At 44.8% G+C, this 24,743-nt stretch overlaps 1 protein-coding gene across 1 annotated transcript; it reads right to left on the reverse strand.

The window, feature by feature from the left end:
- Positions 1-123: 123 nt before the first annotated feature.
- On the reverse strand, positions 124-13,474 carry LOC311135998 (etoposide-induced protein 2.4 homolog). The gene is made up of 11 exons (XM_084170048.1): positions 13,395-13,474; positions 6,991-7,124; positions 6,179-6,324; positions 5,773-5,833; positions 5,563-5,629; positions 5,326-5,450; positions 3,222-3,341; positions 2,894-3,005; positions 2,673-2,784; positions 2,469-2,543; positions 124-2,337 (listed from the first exon to the last, which is right to left on the reverse strand). The coding sequence occupies exons 2-11, from the start codon at positions 7,030-7,032 to the stop codon at positions 2,172-2,174; spliced, it is 1,026 nt and encodes a 341-aa protein (XP_084026174.1). The 5' UTR covers positions 7,033-7,124; positions 13,395-13,474; the 3' UTR covers positions 124-2,171.
- Between the last annotated feature and the right edge of the window lie 11,269 nt (positions 13,475-24,743).

The following is a 24,743-nucleotide window of genomic DNA, read 5'->3' on the forward strand; positions in this document are numbered from 1 at the left end:
GTTGGGGCCCCCTAAGCGACCGCTTTTGTCGCTTATGACTGGAACCGGCCCTGGGTGGGAAACATTTAGCAACAAAGCAGCTAACCATAGAATACCATTTCAGACAAAGAAAATTGGGTCAATCAAGATTACTTCCAAGTAGATGTTTTTATTTAGGCAATACTTTTAGAAAACCTAACTCACAAATATCAATCTGCATACATAAACACTATGCACTTCATACAATTATTACATACCGTTTCAAAAACGCTTCCCCCGCAACCCATGAGATAAGATGACTAGGTGAAAGCTAGATGATGGTAATCCCCATGGTGAGGATTTGGTTGAACATTAGAGCCAAGTGACATCACGTAAAACAAGAAGCCCCCACATTTTTTTTGCCACTGCTCAAGGGGGAACATAACAAGCACAGAGGGCTTCTCCCTTGTCTGTTACTTGAAGAGAAAATCTGTCAGAAGTTCAGCTCAGTGACGTCTTCCTAGTTCCTACACTACAGTGCTTGGTGTCCAATTGATTCGAAGCAGAAGTTAGTCAAACAGAGTAGTAGATAAAGCAGTTTGGCAGTGTCATCTGATCTGACCCAGCAGCAGTCATACAGCTTCACCTGTCCGTCTAATGCTGCGGTTACACAGGCAGCCCAATTCTGATATTTTTTCCACTAATTGGTCTTTTGACCAATCACATCAGCTCTTTTTCAGAGCTGGTCAAAAGACCAATTAGTGAAAAACATATCTGAATTGGGCTGCCTGTGAAACGCAGTCTATTACACCCCTATAGAAAACTGCTTCCTCAAAATAGCTAGCTTCACCACACAACAACCAGTGATTTAATATTTGGATTTGTTAAGTAAGGATGCTCTTCCTTTGTTGTGTGATGTTTAGATCAGGCCCTGTATTCACAAAGTGTCTCAGGAGTAGGAGTGCTGATCTAGCATCAGTTTGGACTAATAATATATATAAGATTGTATGGACAGATCCTAGATCAGCGACGCTTTGGCTGCGTTTACATATGCATCCCAATTCTGATATTTTTCCCACTAATTGGTATTTTGCAGCCTACGTGGATACAGTCCCAGCTCCATGCTGAAAGCGTAAAAATTAAGATCCTCTAAAAAAAGCACAAAAAATTAGTGTCCCTTTGTTTTCACCGCACAAGATTATTCCTTGGCCAGAGGAGTAGCAGTGCCGCCCTGGCTTTACAGCGAAACAGCTATTCATGAACAAGACAGCATCCTATCAGGGTGAACGGAATGTCACTTGCAACACAGAAAAATTACTCTTGTGCTTTACTTTTGAACATCGCAAACATGTCACCCCCTTCACTGAAAAAGGAGAACAGACTCATTTTATTCACACAAACTTGGATGAATGTCTAGTCACTGGCTGCGTCTCTGTGCTAATTCCTCAAACAAAGGAATACCAAGGATCATGTGACCAGTGTCTAAGGCTCCGTCTGTCATTCAGAACATATAGTAACATAACATGCAGTGCTTGACTTGGGCAGGAGCTCACCGGAGCCTTCAGCTCCTGTTTCTCTTATAAAATATTATCTCATAAGTATTGTGGAGCTCCTGCACCTAAACAGTACTGGTACCCAAAATGAATACCGGCACGGCATGTACTTCAGTCCAAGTCAAGCACTGATAACATCAGTCCTGTAAAAAATTTAACCTTTTCCTTTTCCACATCAAGTGTTTTATACAAAGCAGTCTGGGATCAGTCACTGGGTGATTAACAGATTAAACAAACAATAGGTAGCAAACATTGTAGTTGGAATTGAAAAGAGCAGAACAAAAAAACTGAAGAAAACAATGTATATGACTGCTTGTGCTGTATTTAAAGCACTCAAATGGCACATCATACATAAAAAACAATTAAAACAAATTATGAGAAAGATATATAATATTCATGTGTGTTTGAGCGTGAGGCACAGGGCAGTCAAATCTCCATATTCGTCATTCACATTAAAAACACACCTGGCAGGTGCTCCAAAAGAATATGAAGGGCTGTAGTAGAATCATTAAAATCACATAAAACCCCCCTTTAACTAAAACAAACATAATTCCTCTTCCTGTCCAGATGAGAGAGATCCTTCCACAGAAAGAATCAACTGCTCCTCCATTGGTTTACTAAGCAGTTGCTAAGCTGCTCCTTTGTCACCCCCGGTGGTCATTACTGGGAGGGTATTGGTCTCTGGCGGGCAGGCGAGGCGTGGGGAGAGGGGGGCAGCTTCTCGGTGGAGGTGGACGAAGTCAGGGACGACTGTAGGTGGACCGTCTTGTGGAACAGCTTGTTGCTAATCAGCACAACCAGAGAGAATAGGCGCAGCTGGAAGTGGCTGTGTGTGGAAAAGACACAGGGGGAGAAGAGAGTGAGTGAGCAGGGAAGAGGATTTCACTGGCTCTTTTCACACAAGTGAATCTGTTTGATCACTGGTCATTGTTAGGGCTTGCAGTGCACCAAACTCACTATAGCTTTGTTGGGGTCTTGGCCTCGTTAGCGCTGATGATGAACAGCGGGAAGAGGATGGAGAACAGACAGCCACTAAAGCAGAAAAAATATATAATTTGAATGGATCATTCAAATGATTTACGGATATCAGTAGGACTGAAAGTCTGCATATTGGAAGAGTCCTCATGCTTGGATTGAACGAGGGGACACTAGTGGCGTTACCTTATAATATATGAAGAGGGGAGGGCAGTCAACAGAGCCATGGGAAGACCAAACCCAAAGTAGTAGGGCCAGTTCCTCTCAATGTTGGACAGCCGTTGGTGCATCTCAATGCCTTGGATGAAACGGTTACAAATGGGTTGAGATTTTGTTCAGTTCCTATTACCTAAAATGAGTAGAATACTTCGAGAATAAATACATATTTGAGTACATAGGAAGCACACCATGGTTGAACCAGCGATACTCAAAGCAGTAGAGGGAGTAGAGCAGAGACATGTGAAGAAGGCTGACCATCTGTCCAATGGCATCGATGGGGAAGAGACTCACAACCATACCCTAGAGGACCACAACAAAGACAAGATGATGAGCTAATACATTGACTACTAACTTCCACCATTGGGTGTAATGAATTACAGCTCTCAGTGTTGATCCCAAAGACCCCTGTATGTTTTCATTCCAACACAACCTTTGTGAACCCTCGACAGGTCATGATTGATAGTGAGTCTTCTTTGTGAAATTGAAGACACATGGGAACGTCTATTGCAGTACTACCTGAATGAGGAAGAGAGCCTGGAGGAGGAGGTTGAAGAGCATGTCAGCGATGATCTTACTGACGCTGGGGAAAGGCTGGGCTTTCCGACCAGACACCTCAAACGCCAGGTCAGCTATGTCCTACAGCAGACAACCAGAGGGCGTGTTATCCTCCCGTTTCACTGTGTGACACATGTTAACATCTCACAAGATCCTCAGGCAATAACATTTAAAATACTGGAAGGGAATATAGACAGCATAGCAATAAGACATGGGAAATTTGTAACTACTGTGAGACAAAAGGAAAACATAGCCAAGCATTCATTCAACTGTATTAAATCCAATACTCCATCCCCTGAACATTGCTGGAAAGTTATACATATCATCAATAGAAACCGTAATTGGTTTATGATAAAAGTATATACGACTAGTGCTCTCCGGTGCCAACTGTGCAACAGTTCTCCTTGACCAGCTACAGTGGGGAAAAAAAGTATTTAGTCAGCCACCAATTGTGCAAGTTCTCCCACTTAAAAAGATGAGAGGCCTGTAATTTTAATCATAGGTACACGTCAACTATGACAGACAAAATGAAAAAAAAAAATCCAGAAAATCACATTGTAGGATTTTTAATGAATTTATTTGCAAATTATGGTGGAAAATAAGTATTTGGTCAATAACAAAAGTTTCTCAATACTTTGTTATATACCCTTTGTTGGCAATGACACAGGTCAAACGTTTTCTGTAAGTTCACAAGGTTTCCACACACTGTTGCTGGTATTTTGGCTCCTCTAGAGCAGTGATGTTTTGGGGCTGTCGCTGGGCAACACGGACATTCAACTCCCTCCAAAGATTTTCTATGGGGTTGAGATCTGGAGACTGGCTAGGCCACTCCAGGACCTTGAAATGCTTCTTACGAAGCCACTCCTTCGTTGCCCGGGCGGTGTGTTTGGGATCATTGCCATGCTGAAAGACCCAGCCACGTTTCATCTTCAATGCCCTTGCTGATGGAAGGAGGTTTTCACTCAAAATCTCACGATACATGGCCCCATTCATTCTTTCCTTTACACGGATCAGTCGTCCTGGTCCCTTTGCAGAAAAACAGCCCCAAAGCATGATGTTTCCACCCCCATGCTTCACAGTAGGTATGGTGTTCTTTGGATGCAACTCAGCATTCTTTGTCCTCCAAACACGACGAGTTGAGTTTTTACCAAAAAGTTCTATTTTGGTTTCATCTGACCATATGACATTCTCCCAATCCTCTTCTGGATCATCCAAATGCACTCTAGCAAACTTCAGACGGGCCTGGACATGTACTGGCTTAAGCAGGGGGACACGTCTAGCACTGCAGGATTTGAGTCCCTGGCGGCGTAGTGTGTTACTGATGGTAGGCTTTGTTACTTTGGTCCCAGCTCTCTGCAGGTCATTCACTAGGTCCCCCCGTGTGGTTCTGGGATTTTTGCTCACCGTTCTTGTGATCATTTTGACCCCACGGGGTGAGATCTTGCGTGGAGCCCCAGATCGAGGGAGATTATCAGTGGTCTTGTATGTCTTCCATTTCCTAATAATTGCTCCCACAGTTGATTTCTTCAAACCAAGCTGCTTACCTATTGCAGATTCAGTCTTCCCAGCCTGGTGCAGGTCTACAATTTTGTTTCTGGTGTCCTTTGACAGCTCTTTGGTATTGGCCATAGTGGAGTTTGGAGTGTGACTGTTTGAGGTTGTGGACAGGTGTCTTTTATACTGATAACAAGTTCAAAAAGGTGCCATTAATACAGGTAACGAGTGGAGGACAGAGGAGCCTCTTAAAGAAGAAGTTACAGGTCTGTGAGAGCCAGAAATCTTGCTTGTTTGTAGGTGACCAAATACTTATTTTCCACCATAATTTGCAAATAAATTCATTAAAAATCCTACAATGTGATTTTCTGGAAAAAAAATTCTCAATTTGTCTGTCATAGTTGACGTGTACCTATGATGAAAATTACAGGCCTCTCATCTTTTTAAGTGGGAGAACTTGCACAATTGGTGGCTGACTAAATACTTTTCCCCACTGTATATCCCACCCTTGTTACAACGACAACCACAAAACATCTGTCATCACCTGTGTACTAACTAACAGAGGCCTCACCTGGAACCAGATGGCGTTGACTATCTTGCTGAGCACAAACAGTGGGAGCACCCAGAGAGCACTGAACACTGAGGTCAATATGAACTCCAGCCAGGACCACACATTGCCATGGAGAGAGGGGTCACCTGGCAGGAAATGTCTCTTTGAGTGACAGGTTTTACCAGTTTTTAACAAATCACTATGAAGCATGTGATAATAGAGTGAACCCGCCCCACAGTTCCAGGCATGCATACATACCGATGATTCTTGCTGTCAGAGTCTGCAGCAGTGGAATAAACACCCGATAGAAGAGGAACAGACTGAGCTGCAAAAATAATTGGAGGAGGGATTACTAACATGAACAATGTCTTTGTATTATTACTTCTTTGCCCCGCTCAAAGAAATTCAGTATTTGCATGATATGCATTTTTCAAACAGTTTTAAAATATAGAAAAGTATGTTTCTTACCCAGAACACTCCCCCATTCCACGCACAGCACTGAAAAATCCTACTGGCTAATTTGGGTTCACTGAAAGAGAGAGTATGACAACACATTGTCACCCACCATCGTCATTAATAAGCACAAAAAGGTATAGGTCTAAGCCTACCGTGAACACTGGACAGCATACAAGGATCCATATGAAAGGTCTTTACTCATAACTCTTAATATGAACCTTTCACAACTAGAACGAGCATAATAAGTTGCCTTTTATGATGTGTATCAAGTAGCTCCTCAGGCTGAGGGAGATACCAAAACAGAATTGTGCTGGCTCTGACATTTTTTTTCTTCCATATCACCCTTTCCAGCATGGTTCAGTCCAGCTTGGCTCGGCAGTGTGAATAGGGTATTAAACTCCTACGTGCCAGTGTCTACCTCTCCTGTTTGCGTTCCTCACTCTGGGCCCGTCTCTGAGCCAGGGCGCCGCTGGCTCTCCTCTTTCGCTGCTCCTCCCTTTTCTGCTGGATGCGGGCATCCAGCTTGGAGATAGTTCCGATCCCCAAAATGGAGTCCTTAATCCCCTGTAGGACACACAGAAAATTCACACTAAGACTGGGGTAAATGCCTTATAAAAGGAAATCAACACAGCACATTATTCTAATGTTGTACGCTAGACTTGGTATGTGTATACATACATGGGTGGAAAAGTTCCTTTTAAATCATTGCAGTCAGGTAACTTGTGCTTAAATTCACTTGGTTACCTAGTAGCACAGTTTAAATAAAAAATACATTAACTATACAAAAAAAAACAAGGCTAATCTTTGCACTGCTTTTGTGGAGGGGATCACCATCTGGAAGTAAGGTGATGAGGTTCAAGGTAAACAACACAAGATAACGGTAAACATTTGGTTAAGACATTAAATGTAGGCTACTATGGTTTTACCCCAAAGCAACGTTTGCTCTAGAGCAAACAAGAAAAAACACAAAATAAAAAGTTTAAACTTTATTAAAACATTTAATTTGTCTTATGTAAAAACATACTAACTTACTAGACTAAATGTTAAAATGGGCCAAGTGGATGGCATCAACTAGAAAACATAATTCCCAATGGATCTAAACAGAGCTTGGTAGTTGGTTCACCATCTCATGGTTCAGACAGATAGCTGTACCCTCCTTTAACCCCATGTGTAGGCCTATCACTTGTGCTTGTATGTGGACAGACAGGGTTTGTTGTGTTGCTGTCTGACCGTCGCAACATTGCGGAGGAAGGCCCTGACACTGTCTGTCATCTCCAGACCAGCTGCAGATCCATCAACTGCAGAAGGAGGAGGGGCTGGGGACCTGGTCAGCTCTCATGGCAGGGAGGGGCACACCTAGCAACCTGTGACACCACACATGAAAAAAGTTAGAGCAGCAGGTTCACTTTGCTCCAAGTCTCAGATGAAAGCAGGTTCACACTGAGGAGCACACCAAGCAACCTGTGACATCATGGCAAGGAGGAGCACACCAAGCAACCCGTGACATCATCAGTCACATCACGCAGTCAAATATTTAGAGCAGGGCTCTCCAACCCTTATGCTGCGTTCAAAACAACTGGGAACTCGGAAATCTCAGACTTCAGTGCGTTCAAGACAACCTAGGAATATACAGAGATGTATGTTCCTAGAAGACAACTTGGAAAAATCGTTTTGAACGGCCATTCAACTAAAGAAACTCTGGCATCTTTCTAGAGCTCCGACTTTCCGACCTGAAAATCACTGCGGTCATGATTTGACCTATTTTTTTAAGTTCCAAGATCTCTTGAAAGTAGGGCTGACCCCAATTAGTCGACTGGTCGATTGTTTAGTCGTTAGGCTGTTCGTCAACCGAGACGGTTTTAGTCGAGCAGTAACATACATATACAATGCGGAGGGCTCTGTATAGCTCCGCATTGACATGATTAGTTGACGGTAGGTGGGGGCGGTACATCCTGTAGAAAACACAAACTCACTTCCTTGACAACAGCTCTGCACTGCTCCGTGAAGCGCAAGAAGTATGAATGCCCTGACTTCTGCTGAGGCTGTATCACCATAAATGCTGCATGGCCAATGCAGACGTTGGATTGACCATGCGCCCAGATGCAGAATGCACTCTCTCCCGCCAATTTGTGCACATTCATTGTTTTATAACTTCATTGTGTGCATTTGATTGTTAGTGAATATAAATTCCCCATTACATATATCACCAGTAGTACATTTACTGTTAATTCCTATCATTTCTAATATACACTACCGGTCAAAAGTTTTAGAACACCTACTCATTCAAGGGTTTTTCTTTATTTTACCATTTTCTACATTGTAGAATAATAGTGAAGACATCAAAACTATGAAATAACACATATGGAATCATGTAGTAACCAAAAAAGGGTTAAACAAATCAAAATATATTTTATATTTGAGATTCTTCAAATACCCACCCTTTGCCTTGATGACAGCTTTGCACACTCTTGGCATTCTCTCAACCAGCTTCATGAGGTAGTCACCTGGAATGCATTTCAATTAACAGGTGTGCCTTTTTAAAAGTTAATTTGTGGAATTTCTTTCCTTCTTAATGCGTTTGAGCCAATCAGTTGTGTTGTGACAAGGTAGGGGTGGTATACAGAAGATAGCCCTAATTGGTAAAAGACCAACTCAATATTATGGCAAGAACAGCTCAAATAAGCAAAGAGAAAGGACAGTCCATCATTACTTTAAGACCTGAAGGTCAGTCAATACGGAACATTTCAAGAACTTTGAAAGTTTCTTCAAGTGCAGTGGCAAAAAACATCAAGCGCTATGATGAAACTGGCTCTCATGAGGACCGCCACAGGAATGGACGACCCAGAGTTACCTCTGCTGCAGAGGATAAGTTAATTCGAGTTACCAGCCTCAGAAATTGCAGCCCAAATAAATGCTTCACAGAGTTCAAGTAACAGACACATCTCAACATCAACTGTTCAGAGGAGACTGCGTGAATCAGGCCTTCATGGTCGAATTGCTGCAAAGAAACCACTACTAATTGACACCAATAATAAGAAGAGACTTGCTTGGGCGAAGAAACACGAGCAATGGACATTAGACCGGTGGAAATGTGTCCTTTGGTCTGGAGTCCAAATTTGAGATTTTTGGTTCCAACCGCCGTTTCTTTGTGAGATGCGGTGTGGGTGAACGGATGATCTCCGCATGTGTATTTCCCACCGTAAAGCATGGAGGAGGAGGTGTTATGGTGTGGGGACACTGTCTGTGATTTATTTAGAATTCAAGGCATACTTAACCAGCATGGCTACCACAGCATTCTGCAGCGATACGCCATCTCATCTGGTTTGGGCTTAGTGGGACTATCATTTGTTTTTCAACAGGACAATGACCCAACACACCTCCAGGCTGTAAAAGGGCTATTTTACCAAGAAGAAGAGTGATGGAGTGCTGCATCAAATGACCTGGCCTCCACAATCCCACGACCTCAACCAAATTGAGATGGTTTGGGATGAGTCGGACCGCAGAGTGAAGGAAAAGCAGCCAACAAGTGCTCAGCATATGTGGTAACTCCTTCAAGACTGTTGGAAAAGCATTCCAGGTGAAGATGGTTGAGAGAATGCCAAGAGTGTGCAAAGCTGTCATCAAGGCAAAGGGTGGCTATTTGAAGAATCTCAAAATGTAAAATATATTTGGATTTGTTTAACACTTTTTTGGTTACTACATGATTCCATATGTATTATTTCATCATTTTGATGTCTTCACTATTATTCTACAATGTAGAAAATCGTAAAAATAAAATAAAAACCCTTGAATGAGTAGGTGTTCTAAAACTTTTGAGCGGTAGTGTGTTTGTTACTTTGGTTATGGTAATTTCTGTTAATCCATTCAATATTATTATTCCAGTCTTCAGTTATCATTGTCGGAGTGGACACATTGTTTGCAGAGTGCACAACCTATGCTACACTTGAGAGAAACAAGTTTTGGTTTATTTAATTCAATTTACGAGTTTTGTCAATTTAGTCATTGTCTTTTGATTGGAGCACTCCTGTCAATGTTGAGAAAGGACGTGCACGCATTGAAGTAGGCCTATAGACTACCTGGCCTGCGCGCAAATGTAGGCATATAAATGAGCCCATTTGAGGATCTGATAGTATTTCTGATTGGCTTAACGCACCACCTGTGGAGCTTCTCAAAGGAACGTTTCTTCACCTCAAACAGCAACCAAACAAAGTATTTTTACAATAGTTCCTCAATGTATTTGAAAAATCTTTCCAGCTCTCTCCCTTTCATTAACCACTCAGCTTGAAAGGGAAAAATGTCATGCTCTGATCCAGTGGAAACTACCAGATTACTTCTTATCAGTGCTTGACTTGGACTGAAATAGGTTCTGGTACTCATTTTGGGTGCTGGTACTGTTTATATACTGCTCAAAAAAATAAAGGGAACACTAAAATAACACATCCTAGATCTGAATGAATGAAATAATCTTATTAAATCCTTTTTTCTTTACATAGTTGAATGTGCTGACAACAAAAACACACAACAATTATCAATGGAAATCAAATGTATCAACCCATGGAGGTCTGGATTTGGAGTCACCCTCAAAATTAAAGTGGAAAACCACACTACAGGCTGATCCAACTTTGATGTAATGTCCTTAAAACAAGTCAAAATGAGGCTCAGTAGTGTGTGTGGCCTCCACGTGCCTGTATGACCTCCCTACAACGCCTGGGCATGCTCCTGATGAGGTGGCGGATGGTCTCCTGAGGGATCTCCTCCCAGACCTGGACTAAAGCATCCGCCAACTCCTGGACAGTCTGTGGTGCAACGTGGCGTTGGTGGATGGAGTGAGACATGATGTCCCAGATGTGCTCAATTGGATTCAGGTCTGGGGAACGGGCGGGCCAGTCCATAGCATCAATGCCTTCCTCTTGCAGGAACTGCTGACACACTCCAGCCACATGAGGTCTAGCATTGTCTTGCATTAGGAGGAACCCAGGGCCAACCGCATCAGCATATGGTCTCACAAGGGGTCTGAGGATCTCATCTCGGTACCTAATGGCAGTCAGGCTACCTCTGGCGAGCACATGGAGGGCTGTGCGGCCCCCCAAAGAAATGCCACCCCACACCATGACTGACCCACCGCCAAACCGGTCATGCTGGAGGATGTTGCAGGCAGCAGAACGTTCTCCACGGCGTCTCCAGACTCTGTCACGTCTGTCACGTGCTCAGTGTGAACCTGCTTTCATCTGTGAAGAGCACAGGGCGCCAGTGGCGAATTTGCCAATCTTGGTGTTCTCTGGCAAATGCCAAACGTCCTGCACGGTGTTGGGCTGTAAGCACAACCCCCACCTGTGGACGTCGGTCCCTCATACCACCCTCATGGAGTCTGTTTCTGACCGTTTGAGCAGACACATGCACATTTGTGGCCTGCTGGAGGTAATTTTGCAGGGCTCTGGCAGTGCTCCTCCTGCTCCTCCTTGCACAAAGGCGGAGGTAGCAGTCCTGCTGCTGGGTTGTTGCCCTCCTACGGCCTCCTCCACGTCTCCTGATGTACTGGCCTGTCTCCTGGTAGCGCCTCCATGCTCTGGACACTACGCTGACAGACACAGCAAACCTTCTTGCCACAGCTCGCATTGATGTGCCATCCTGGATGAGCTGCACTACCTGAGCCACTTGTGTGGGTTGTAGACTCCGTCTCATGCTAGCACTAGAGTGAAAGCACCGCCAGCATTCAAAAGTGACCAAAACATCAGCCAGGAAGCATAGGAACTGAGAAGTGGTCTGTGGTCACCACCTGCAGAACCACTTCTTTATTGGGGGTGTCTTGCTAATTGCCTATAATGTCCACATGTTGTCTATTCCATTTGCACAACAGCATGTGAAATGTATTGTCAATCAGTGTTGCTTCCTAAGTGGACAGTTTGATTTCACAGAAGTGTGATTGACTTGGAGTTACATTGTGTTGTTTAAGTGTTCCCTTTATTTTTTTGAGGAGTGTATATACACACATACAGTATCTCACAAAAGTGAGTACACCCCTCACATTTTTGTAAATATTTGAGTATATCTTTTCATGTGACAACACTGAAGAAATGACACTTTGCTACAATGTAAAGTAGTTAGTGTACAGCTTGTATAATAGTGTAAATTTGCTGTCCCTTCAAAATAACACAACACACAGCCATTAATGTCTAAACCGCTGGCAACAAAAGTGAGTACACCCCTAAGTGAAAATGTCCAAATTGGGCCCAAAGTGTCAATATTTTGTGTGGCCACCATCATTTTCCAGCACTGCCTTAACCCTCTTGGGCATGGAGTTCATGTTTGAACTCCACGTATGGTCTGAGCACTGACAGGCTGACCCCCGACCCCTTCAACCTCTGCAGCAATGCTGGCAGCACTCATATGTCTATTTCCCAAAGACAACCTCTGGATATGACGCTGAGCACGTGCACTCAACTTCTTTGGTCGACCATGGCGAGGCCTGTTCTGAGTGGAACCTGTCCTGTTAAACCACTGTATGGTCTTGGCCACCGTGCTGCAGCTCAGTTTCAGAGTCTTGGCAATCTTCTTATAGCCCAGGCCATCTTTATGTAAAGCAACATTTTTTTTTCTTCAGATCCTCAGAGAGTTCTTTGCCATGAGGTGCCATGTTGAACTTCCAGTGACCAGTATGAGGGAGTGTGACAGCGATGACACCAAATTTAACACACCTGCTCCCCATTGACACCTGAGACCTTGTAACACTAACGAGTCACATGACACCAGGGAGGGAAAATGGCTAATTGGGCCCAATTTTGACATTTTCACTTAGGGGTGCACTCACTTTTGTTGCCAGCGGTTTAGACATTAATGGCTATGTGTTGAGTTGTTTTGAGGGGACAGCAAATGTACACTGTTATACAAGCTGTACACTCGCTACTTTACATTGTAGCAAAGTGTCATTTCTTCAGTGTTGTCACATGAAAATATATACAAAAATATTTACAAATATGTGAGGGGTGTACTCACTTTTGTGAGATACTGTATATATTTTTTTGTTGTTGTTGGTATTCTTTCTTAAAACTGCATTGTTGGTTAAGGGCTTGTAAATAAGCATTCACCTGTTGTATTCGGCGCATGTGACATAACATTTGATTTGAATGTGAGTGGGTGTGTGTAGAGTCAATATACATGTGCATTTGTGTGTGACATTGTTATGTTGAATATCCAGTTACCTTATCAAGTGATGTTAGAGACACTTCTAAATTAATTGTATCTAGCTAACTAGCCATCTGTTGTTAGACAGTTATGATTGAAACGTTGTTTTGCCACAATTCTAGGAACGCTGCTGCGTCTTGAGGCAGACAACACTGAAACGTTAGCTAGTTACGAGAACACATACAACCAACTGTAGTTAACTACATACCTAGTTACTTGAAAAAAAGTTAGTACACAGACGTTCAGTAGTAACATTGGCTAGCTAGGTGTCAAACAAACATAGAATTATAGCTAGCTAGATGGTTAGCTACCCAGGCAAATCGTCCAAATGCAAACGGTGCAAGCAAGCTAACTTGCCCAACTGGCTCGTTAGCTAACAACGAATTTAGATGATTTAGCTAATTGGATCAAAGACAGGCCAGATAATCGAGAATTTAGTCACCATGACCTACCTCATACAGCTTCACAGAAATAATCTCTTCACCTCTTTTTTTCTGCAACAACAACCCAAACCCTGCCCCGTAACTTGTGTATTGCGCAAACTCCAACCTAAGGGATTGTGGGAGGTGTAGTGTGGTGTCTGGGACGGCAAAAAGTTGTGTCCTCTGCTTGCTCTTTTGGGGGTAGGCCCTCCGGAAGCACTTGTGACAACCATTGGTGTAAAGGGTTTTGTAAAGACAATTTTCCAGTGAATTATCACTCATGGATTTCATACAATTAAACACTGTAGTAGGCCAACATATACTGAACAAAAATATAAACGCAACATGTAAAGTGTTGGTCCCATGTTTCATGATTTGAAATAAAAGATCAGACATTTTCCATACGCACAAAAAGCTTTTTCTTTCAAATTCTGTCCACAAACAGTTTGGGGAAGGCCCTTTCCTGTTTCAGCATGACAATTCTCCTGTCCACAAAGCGAGGTCCATACAGACATGGTTTGTCGAGATCCGTGTGGAAGAACTTGACTGGCCTGCACAGAGCCCTGACCTCAACCCCATCGAACACCTTTGGGATGAATTGGAACGCTGACTGCGAGCCAGGCCTAATCGCCCAACATCAATGCCCGACCTCACTAATGCTCTTGTGGATGAATGGAAGCAAGTCACCGCAGCAATGTTCCAACATCTAGTGGAAAGCCTTCCCAGAAGAGTGGAGGCTGTTATAGCAGCAAAGGCGGGACCAACTCCATATTAATGCCTATGATTTTGGAATGAGATGTTCGACGAGCAGGTGTCCACATACCTTTGGTCATGTAGTGTATTTGAAATCTAGTTTGAGAGCAAAATCAGGAAAATTACACTAATTACATGCTTGTAACTCTTTTGTACTGAAGGACAGTTAGTGCCGTGTGAACATGCAGTGTTAATATTCTCCATGAACCAAAGCCTCTTTCTGCCAACTCAACCAGCTTCTCTCCTCTTACAGCCAACTCTGCACAAATACTGGTTAGAGATCAGTTACAACAATCTAACTTTAGAGGTTGACCAACTACCGACCAGTTTCAAAGTCATTGCCAATGAGAGACCAGCTACAGAGCAGTTTCAATGCCATGACTAAAGAGAGAGACCAGTTTCAGGGTTATCTCTGTGTGCTAGGTGAGTTGTACTGTACTTGAGAAATGAGACGGCGAGAGAGTAAACAGTCATTTTGAAATACCATCTTGTAATCCTTAAAAAACATAATTGTTCATTTTGATATGACTGGATAATTCACCAACAGGTTTGTGTCACTAGCCTCATTTATACCTGGTGCTAATGTCACAAGTGACACTGACTTTTATTAAACTAGAGACTACCATTCTCTTTATATTACATATCACCATGTTTTATTATTTGATATCAACGATTCCTTACATTCCCACGTGTGAAATCGAATTGAATTGCATGGACAATTTTGCTTGCTTGCTTGCATGGTATGCTGTGATTCTTCAGATTGACATGGGCTTAAGTGACATTGAGACAGCTGTTGTCAATTCCCTAGCACCTCCTCCCTCCCCAAACTAATTCCTAAACACACCCCAGAACTCGAGTTAAAAGGAACTTACCTTCAGGGCACCATTTGGACCGGGCACTTCTTGACTGACGTCCACCTCGTTGCTGCTGTGTCTCGCCGCTGGTCAACTGCTGTGGGAAAAAGACAAATCACAACACTCTCTATAGCAATACTAAAAGAAAGTGCTTGTTTCAAATGCATGAGTGTGACTCCAACTGTTCGCCAGTACATGCTCTATTTGTATGTTGTATCCCCTCATAGTTAGCCTGTAGCCCTAAATCCTAGCCCTTTTATGTTTGATTGGGCTGTAGTGATTCTGTGTTGTCATTGTGGTAAAAGCTGAATTCATAATAAAATAACCTTTACTTTGGCTTGCCTCTGTTTGCTGTGGGATCTTAGAACTCTGCTTTTGAAACTAACGTGTCCGTTGTCCTGATCTTATCCACATCCTGATTGTGCCCACATTGTTGCCGTTGCATCTACACATGGTAGTAAAATATGTCCACATTGTGACCAGATATCCTGGTCCCTCCCTGTATGAACATTATTTGACAGCTATTCTTAAAAAATGTATATGTATTTTAAGACTATTGATGCCATAAGTCAAGTGTCATCTGTCAATGATTTTAGAGGGCGAATTAATGGTTTCACTGTAGATCCAACTCCACTTGTAAGATAACCAGACACAACGCGTGTCGTACTACCTCTGGAGGTGGTCAGGAAGATCGGATCACAATGAGTATTTCAATTGTCTACACCTGTCAAATGTGGGCACAATCCAAATTTATGTTGGAACCAGGTATAAACGGGGCTAGTGTGGACGTGAGTGCTACGTTTCCAGTGTTCTGCTTTGCTCTTCAACAGGGAATGAGCATTCAACAGGGTCAACACATGGTTTTTCAGCTCCAGTTGGTATTAAATCTCTACTGAGACTAAATCCTGGGAGGACAAAACACTGCAAGGGAAGAGAAGCAGACCTAGTGATCATAAACAGCAAAGAGGAGCAGGAGAATGAAAGAAAAGAAACTAAGGGGGAGATGGGATCTGGAACTAGTGTGGTACTGTTGATGCCCACTATTTTCTTGCCAGTATATTTTTCTGCCAATATGCTAAGAATTTATCCATGGATTTGAAAATAAGATACTGGATTTGTCTGTCTGACCATTATAAGAAAATGACCATGTGGTAAGAACATTATTATACAGTGCATTCGGAAAGTATTCAATATGCACACAATACCCCATAATGACAAAGCAAAAGTTTTATAGACATTTTTGCAAAAAAAAACAAAAAAACATTTACATAAGTAGTTAGACCCTTTACTCAGTACTTTGTTGAAAAACCTTTGGCAGCAATTACTGCCTCGAGTCTTCTTGGGTATGACGCTACAAGCTTGACACGCCTGTATTTGGGGAGTTTCTCCCCATTCTTCTCTGCAGATCCTCTCAAGCTCTGTCAGGTTGGATGGGGAGCGTCGCTGCACATCTATTTTCAGGTCTCTCCAGAGATGTTCGATCGGGCTCTGGCTGGGCCACTCAAGGACATTCAGAGACTTGTCCCGAAGCCACTCCTGCGTTGTCTTGGCTGTGTGCTTAGGGTCATTGTCCTGTTGGAAGGTAAACCTTCTCCCCAGTTTGAGGTCCTGAGCGCTCTGAAGCAGGTTTTCATCAAGGATCTCTCTGTACTTTGCTCTGTAAATCTTACCCTCGATCCTGACTAGTCTCCCAGTCCCTGCCGCTGAAAAACATCCCCACAGCATGATGCTGCCACGACCATGCTTCACCGTAGGCTGGTACCAGGTTTCCTCTAGACGTGACGCTTGGCATTCAGGCCAAAGAGTTCAATCTTGGTTTCATCAGACCAGAGAACCTTGTTTCTCATGGTCAGAGTCCTAGGTGTCTGATTGGTGGAGTGCTGAGGAGATGGTTGTCCTTCTGGAAGGGTATCCCATCTCCACAGGAACTCTGGAGCTCTGTCAGAGTGACCTCAGGTTCTGGTCACCTCCCTGATCAAGGCCCTTCTCCCCCGATTGCTCAGTTTGACCGGGCGGCCAGCTCTAGGAAGAGTCTTGGTGGTTCCAAACTTCTTCCATTTAAGAATGATGGAGGCCAGTGTGTTCTTGGGGACCTTCAATGCTGCAGACATTTTTTGGTACCCTTCCCCAAATCTGTGCCTTCGACACAATCCTGTCTCTGAGCTCTACAGACAATTCCTTCGACCTCATGGCTTGGTTTTTGCTCTGACATGCACTGTCAACTGTGGGACCTTATATAGACAGGTGTGTGCCTTTCCAAATCATGTTTAATCAATTGAATTTACCACAGGTGGACTCCAATCAAGTTGTAGAAACATTTAAAGGATGATCAATGGAAACAGAATGCACCTGAGCTCAATTTTGAGTCTCATAGCAAAGGGTCTGAATACTTATGTAAATAAGGTACAGTGAGGGAAAAAAGTATTTGATCCCCTGCTGATTTTGTACGTTTGCCCACTGACAAATACATGATCAGTCTATAATTTTAATGGTAGGTTTATTTGAACAGTGAGAGACAGAATAACAACAAAAAATCCAGAACAACGCATGTCAAAAGTGTTATGAATGATTTGCATTTTAATGAGGGAAATAAGTATTTGACCCCTCTGCAAAACATGACTTAGTACTTGGTGGCAAAACCCTTGTTGGCAATCACAGAGGTCAGACATTTCTTGTAGTTGGCCACCAGGTTTGCACACATCTCAGGAGGGATTTTGTCCCACTCCTCTTTGCAGATCTTCTCCAAGTCATTAAGGTTTCGAGACTGACGTTTGGCAACTCGAACCTTCAGCTCCCTCCACAGATTTTCTATGGGATTAAGGTCTGGAGACTGGCTAGGCCACTCGAGGACCTTAATGTGCTTCTTCTTGAGCCACTCCTTTGTTGCCTTGGCCGTGTGTTTTGGGTCATTGTCATGCTGGAATACCCATCCACGACCCATTTTCAACGCCCTGGCTGAGGGAAGAAGGTTCTCACCCAAGATTTGACGGTACATGGCCCCGTCCATCGTCCCTTTGATGCGGTGAAGTTGTCCTGTCCCCTTAGCAGAAAAACACCCCCAAAGCATAATGTTTCCACTTCCATGTTCAACGGTGGGGATGGTGTTCTTGGGGTCATAGGCAGCATTCCTCCTCCAAACACGGCGAGTTGAGTTGAGTTGATGGTGGTCCCCTGTAGCTCAGATGGTAGAGCATGGCGCTTGCAACGCCAGGGTTGTAGGTTCGTTTCCCATGGGGGCCAGTATGAAAAATGTATGCACTCACTAACTGTAAGTCGCTCTGGATAAGAGCATCTGCTAAATGACTAAAATGTAAAAAAAATGCCAAAGAGCTCGATTTTGGTCTCATCTGACCACAACACTTTCACCCAGTTCTCCTCTGAATCATTCAGATGTTAATTGGCAAACTTCAGACGGGCCTGCATATGTGCTTTCTTGAGCAGGGGGACCTTGCGGGCGCTGCAGGATTTCAGTCCTTCACGGCATAGTGTGTTACCAATTGTTTTCTTGGTGACTATGGTCCCAGCTGCCTTGAGATCATTGACAAGATCCTCCCGTGTAGTTCTGGGCTGATTCCTCACCGTTCTCATGATCATTGCAACTCCACGAGGTGAGATCTTGCATGGAGCCCCAGGCCGAGGGAGATTGACAGTTCTTTTGTGTTTCTTCCATTTGCGAATAATCGCAAACTGTTGTCACCTTCTCACCAAGCTGCTTGGCGATGGTCTTGTAGCGCATTCCAGCCTTGTGTAGGTCTACAATCTTGTCCCTGACATCCTTGGAGAGCTCTTTGGTCTTGGCCATGGTGGAGAGTTTGTAATCTGATTGATTGATTGCTTCTGTGGACAGGTGTCTTTTATACAGGTAACAAGCTGAGATTAGGTGCACTCCCTTTAAGAGTGTGCTCCTAATCTCAGCCCATTACCTGTATAAAAGACACCTGGGAGCCAGAAACCTTTCTGATTGAGAGGGGGTCAAATACTTATTTCCCTCATTAAAATGCAAATCAATATATAACATTTTTGACATGCGTTTTTCTGGATTTTGTTGTTGTTATTCTGTCTCTCACTGTTCAAATAAACCTACCATTACAATTATAGACTGATCATTTCTTTGTCAGTGGGCAAACGTACATGTCAAGTGTCAATGTGCAGCGGTAGGACGGAACTGAGTAAACAACGTACTTTACTCGAAAAATAAACAACACTAATTTCCACGCAGGGAAAACACACCAGCTCACATAAGTCTCAGACACAAAACAAAGAACAAACACGCACAAAACCATGTGGGAACCAGAGGGTTAAATAGGGAAATAATATAATGTAATGGGAGCCAGGTGTACAATCAAGACAAAAAAAAGAAACGTAGATCGGTGGCAGCTAGAAAGCCGGTGACGACGACCGCCAAACGCCGCCCGAACAAGGAGAGGACCAACTTCGGCGGAAGTCGTGACAGTACCCCCCCCCCCCCTTGACGCGCAGCTCCAGCTGTGCGCCGACACTGGCCTCGGGGACGACCCGGAGGACGAGGCGCAGGACGATCCGGGTGGAGACGGTGAAATTCCTGCAGTAAGGAAGGGTCCAGGATGTCCTCCACCGGCACCCAGCATCTCTCCTCCGGACCGTACCCCTCCCACTCCACGAGGTACTTAAGGCCCCTCGCCCGAGGCCTTGAGTCCATGATGGCTCGTACAGTATACGCCGGGACCCCCTTGATGTCCAGAGGGGGCGGAGGAACCTCCCGCACCTCAGACTGCTGGAGCGGACCTGCCACCACCGGCCTGAGGAGAGACACATGGAACGAGGGGTTAATATGGTAATCATGGGGGAGCTGTAACCTATAGCATACCTTGTTCAGTCTCCTCAGGACTTTAAATGGCCCCACAAACCGCGGGCCAGGCTTCCGGCAGGGCAGGCGAAGGGGCAGGTTTCGGGTCGAGAGCCAGACCCGGTCCCCCGGTGCATACACCGGGGCCTCACTGCGGTGGCGGTCGGTGCTCGCCTTCTGTCGCCTGATGGCCCATTGCAGGCGCACATGGGCAGCATCTCATGTCTCCTCCGAGTGCCGAAACCATTCATCCACCGCAGATGCCTCGATCTGGCTCTGATGCCACGGTGCCAGGACCGGCTGATAACCTAATACACACTGAAACGGAGACATGTTAGTGGAGGAGTGGCGGAGGGAGTTTTGGGCCATCTCTGCCCAGGGGATGAAAGCCGCCCACTCCCCCGGCCCATCCTGGCAATAGGACCGCAGAAACCTACCCACATCCTGGTTAACTCTCTCCACCTGCCCATTACTCTCGGGGTAAAAACCTGAGGTCAGGCTGACCGAGACCCCCAGACGTTCCATGAACGCACTCCAGACCCTCGATGTGAACTGGGGACCCCGATCAGACACTATATCCTCAGGCACCCCGTAGTGCCGGAAGACGTGGGTAAACAGGGCCTCCGCAGTCTGTAGGGCCGTAGGGAGACCGGGCAAAGGAAGGAGACGGCAGGACTTAGAAAACAGATCCACAACGACCAGGATCGTGGTGTTACCTTGTGATGGAGGAAGATCCATCACGAAGTGCACCGATAGGTGTGACCACGGCCGTTGTGGAACGGGTAGGGGTTGTAATTTCCCTCTGGGCAGGTGTCTAGGTGCCCTGCACTGGGCGCACACCGAGCAGGAGGAAACATAAACCCTCACGTCCTTAGCTAAAGTGGGCCACTAGTACTTACCACTAAGACCGCACACTGTCAGACCGATGCCAGGATGACCAGAGGAGGGTGACGTGTGGGCCCAACAGATCAATCGATCGCGGACATCAGACGGAACGTACAGACGCCCAACTGGACACTGGGTGGGAGTGGGCTCCGTACGTAACACCCGCTCGATGTCCGCGTCAACCTCCCATACCACCGGTGCCCGCAGGCAAGAAGCCGGAAGTATGGGAGTGGGATCTGTGGACCGCTCCTCTGTGTCATACATCCGGGACAGTGCGTCTACCTTAGTGTTCTGGGAACCTGGTCTGTAGGATAGGGTGAAAACAAAACGGGTGAAAAACATGGCCCACCTTGCCTGGCGAGGGTTCAGTCTCCTCGCCGCCTGGATGTACTCCAGATTGCGGTGGTCAGTCCAAATGAGGAAAGGGTGTTTAGCCCCCTCAAGCCAATGCCTCCACGCCTTCAGAGCCCTGACAACAGCTAACAGCTCCCGGTCCCCCACATCATAGTTTCGCTCTGCCGGGCTGAGCTTCTTCGAAAAGAAAGCACAGGGGCGGAGCTTTGGTGGTGTACCCGAGCGCTGAGACAGCACAGCTCCTATCCCAGCCTTGGACGCGTCCCCCTCTACTATGAATGCCAAGGAGGGATCAGGATGAGCCAGCACGGGAGCCGAGGTAAACAGAGCCTTCAGGTGACCAAAAGCCCTGTCCGCCCCAGCTGACCACTGCAGTCGCACCGGTTCCACCTTCAGCAAGGAGGTAATGGGAGCCGCTACCTGACCAAAGCCCCGGATAAACCTCCGGTAGTAGGTGGCAAACCCTAAGAACCGCTGCACCTCCTTTACCGTGGTTGGAGTTGGCCAATTACGCACGGCTGAAATGCGGTCATTCTCCATTTCCACCCCTGACGCGGACAGGCAGTACCCTAGAAAGGAGACGGACTGTTGGAAGAACAGACATTTCTCAGCCTTGACGTACAGGTCATGCTCCAACAGTCGACCAAGCACCTTGCGCACCAGGGAGACATGCTCAGCGCGTGTAGCAGAGTATATTAGAATGTCATCTATATACACCACTACACTCTGCCCGTGCAGGTCCCTGAAAATCGCATATCGATCCTGACCTCTGACATGACCTTTGACACTGGACGGCAGTTACTGCCTTCTTGCTTGGTACATCCACTGGAATACGTTTCCATTACAATTTTTATAAAACACAAACTTGTGTTAATATATTTATTTGTATGTAGTTGGTAGTGTCATATAGTTTGATACTTGTAACAGTGAAGAACAATAAATAATTCCAAGGTAAACCGTAGACACTGCAGCCCAAAGCTCAGTGAAACAAAGGCAGTAACTAATGTGAGCGATGTCAGTTATTGCCTTTTTCCTTGGTTTCACTGTAACTTTTAGCAGTTTCTGCAAACATGACCCCCAATTTTCTCCATAACACAACACAATGGAGGCAGGATATTTTTCCACATGATAAAGCATGCTCAAAAAAATAAAGGGAACACTAAAATAACACATCCTAGATTGTGTGAATGAATGAAATAATCGTATTAAATACTTTTTTCTTTACATAGTTGAATGTGCTGACAACAAAATCACACAAAAATTATCAATGGAAATCAAATGTATCAACCCATGGAGGTCTGGATTTGGAGTCACCCTCAAAATTAAAGTGAAAAACCACACTACAGGCTGATCCAACTTTGATGTAATGTCCTTAAAACAAGTCAAAATGAGGCTCAGTAGTGTGTGTGGCCTCCACGTGCCTGTATGACCTCCCTACAACGCCTGGGCATGCTCCTGATGAGGTGGTGGATGGTCTCCTGAGGGATCTCCTCCCAGACCTGGACTAAAGCATCCGCCAACTCCTGGACAGTCTGTGGTGCTGTTGGTGGATGGAGCGAGACATGATGTCCCAGATGTGCTCAATTGGATTCAGGTCTGGGGAACGGGCGGGCCAGTCCATAGCATCAATGCCTTCCTCTTGCAGGAACTGCTGACACACTCCAGCCACATGAGGTCTAGCATTGTCTTGCATTAGGAGGAACCCAGGGCCAACCGCACCAGCATATGGTCTCACAAGGGGTCTGAGGATCTCATCTTGGTACCTAATGGCAGTCAGGCTACCTCTGGCGAGCACATGGAGGGCTGTGCGGCCCCCCAAAGAAATGCCACCCCACACCATGACTGACCCACCGCCAAACCGGTCATGCTGGAGGATGTTGCAGGCAGCAGAACGTTCTCCACGGCATCTCCAGACTCTGTCACGTCTGTCACGTGCTCAGTGTGAACCTGCTTTCATCTGTGAAGAGCACAGGGCGTCAGTGGCGAATTTGCCAATCTTGGTGTTCTCTGGCAAATGCCAAACGTCCTGCACGGTGTTGGGCTGTAAGCACAACCCCCACCTGTGGACGTCGGGCCCTCATACCACCCTCATGGAGTCTGTTTCTGACCGTTTGAGCAGACACATGCACATTTGTGGCCTGCTGGAGGTCATTTTGCAGGGTTCTGGCAGTGCTCCTCCTGCTCCTCCTTGCACAAAGGCGGAGGTAGCAGTCCTGCTGCTGGGTTGTTGCTCTCCTACGGCCTCCTCCACGTCTCCTGATGTACTGGCCTGTCTCCTGGTAGCGCCTCCATGCTCTGGACACTACGCTGACAGACACAGCAACCTTCTTGCCACAGCTCGCATTGATGTGCCATCCTGGATGAGCTGCACTACCTGAGCCACTTGTGTGGGTTGTAGACTCCGTCTCATGCTACCACTAGAGTGAAAGCACCGCCAGCATTCAAAAGTGACCAAAACATCAGCCAGGAAGCATAGGAACTGAGAAGTGGTCTGTGGTCACCACCTGCAAAAACCAGTCCTTTATTGGGGGTGTCTTGCTAATTGCCTATAATTTCCACCTGTTGTCTATTCCATTTGCACAACAGCATGTGAAATTTATTGTCAATCAGTGTTGCTTCCTAAGTGGACAGTTTGATTACACAGAAGTGTGATTGACTTGGAGTTACATTGTGTTGTTTAAGTGTTCCCTTTATTTTTTTGAGCAGTGTATTTAATGTATAAAAAATTGAAATAACTAATTTCTGACCAAATGTGCAGTTACTGCTCTTTTGCTTGGTAGGGCAATATACATAACGGGCAAAGTAGAGCCTCTATCTCTTTCCACAGAGGACAATAAAAGAAACAGCTACTAGTGTTTAACTAACACATATGTATTGCAATAAAAGGCTCAATTCCAATGGAGTAAGTTACAATAAAAACAATTGGCTATAGGACTACAAATAAATGACAATTTTAGGTACCACTAGTTTTTAAAGCCTATAATATAGAATGGTGTGGTGCCTATAATAACCACCTACAATAGACAGTTTGTTGTTGTACTCTAATTGACAGTTTCTCAACAGTTTCTTGTCCACATTGTGACAGAGGACATAACACATATATTGTGAAATATTCAAGTGTTACCAATAAGTTAACTGCGTCTATTCAACAAGCTGCAGTTAGACTCCTGACTGTTGCATGTGTCATAATACTTTAATGCCAAAGTCAACAAGCGCCAGTATTTGCATCCTAAGTCAAATCGAACAGTGTGTATTGTGTCTTTTGTGAAATTAATTCATTTTCAAAATACTGGTTTCCATTGTTTTGGGGATAAGGCTTAATAAGGTTAAATTTGTTATAGATTTGATAGATTTGGTTACAACTAATACAACATTACACACAGACCAGTTTAAGCAGTAATGTTTGATTTGGCAGGTACATGACATTGGGCATTTGGGAATCGGATAAAACATAACTGTAAACATAATAAAAAGTGGCCCATTTGAAAATTGAATTTTAGAGTGACATAAATAAACACAGCTGACCAAGTTTCTAACTATACTGACTATTGAAATTCATGAGTTGTACAGTACTAACTAAACGTACATTTTCTTTGTGTTCATAAATGTTCTTATCAATATGTTTATAATTAATCATCCAATATCATCACAGCTAAAACATGTGTAGCCTGTATACCAGTCTGATCAGCTCCAGAGTTGCCAAAAAAC

This window comes from Coregonus lavaretus (assembly GCF_964263955.1).
Source record: "Coregonus lavaretus genome assembly, chromosome: 10".
Taxonomy (NCBI): Eukaryota; Metazoa; Chordata; class Actinopteri; order Salmoniformes; family Salmonidae; genus Coregonus; species Coregonus lavaretus.

Excerpts from the sequence above, each read along its gene's own strand:
- LOC311135998 (XM_084170048.1), bottom strand. The coding sequence starts at position 7,032 with ATGACAGACAGTGTCAGGGCCTTCCTCCGCAATGTTGCGACG. Across the intron at positions 5,451-5,562 it reads TCTGACAGCAAGAATCATCG|GTGACCCCTCTCTCCATGGC; the intron begins GTATGTATGCAT and ends ATTTCCTGCCAG. Across the intron at positions 3,006-3,221 it reads AGGCTCTCTTCCTCATTCAG|GGTATGGTTGTGAGTCTCTT; the intron begins GTAGTACTGCAA and ends GTGGTCCTCTAG.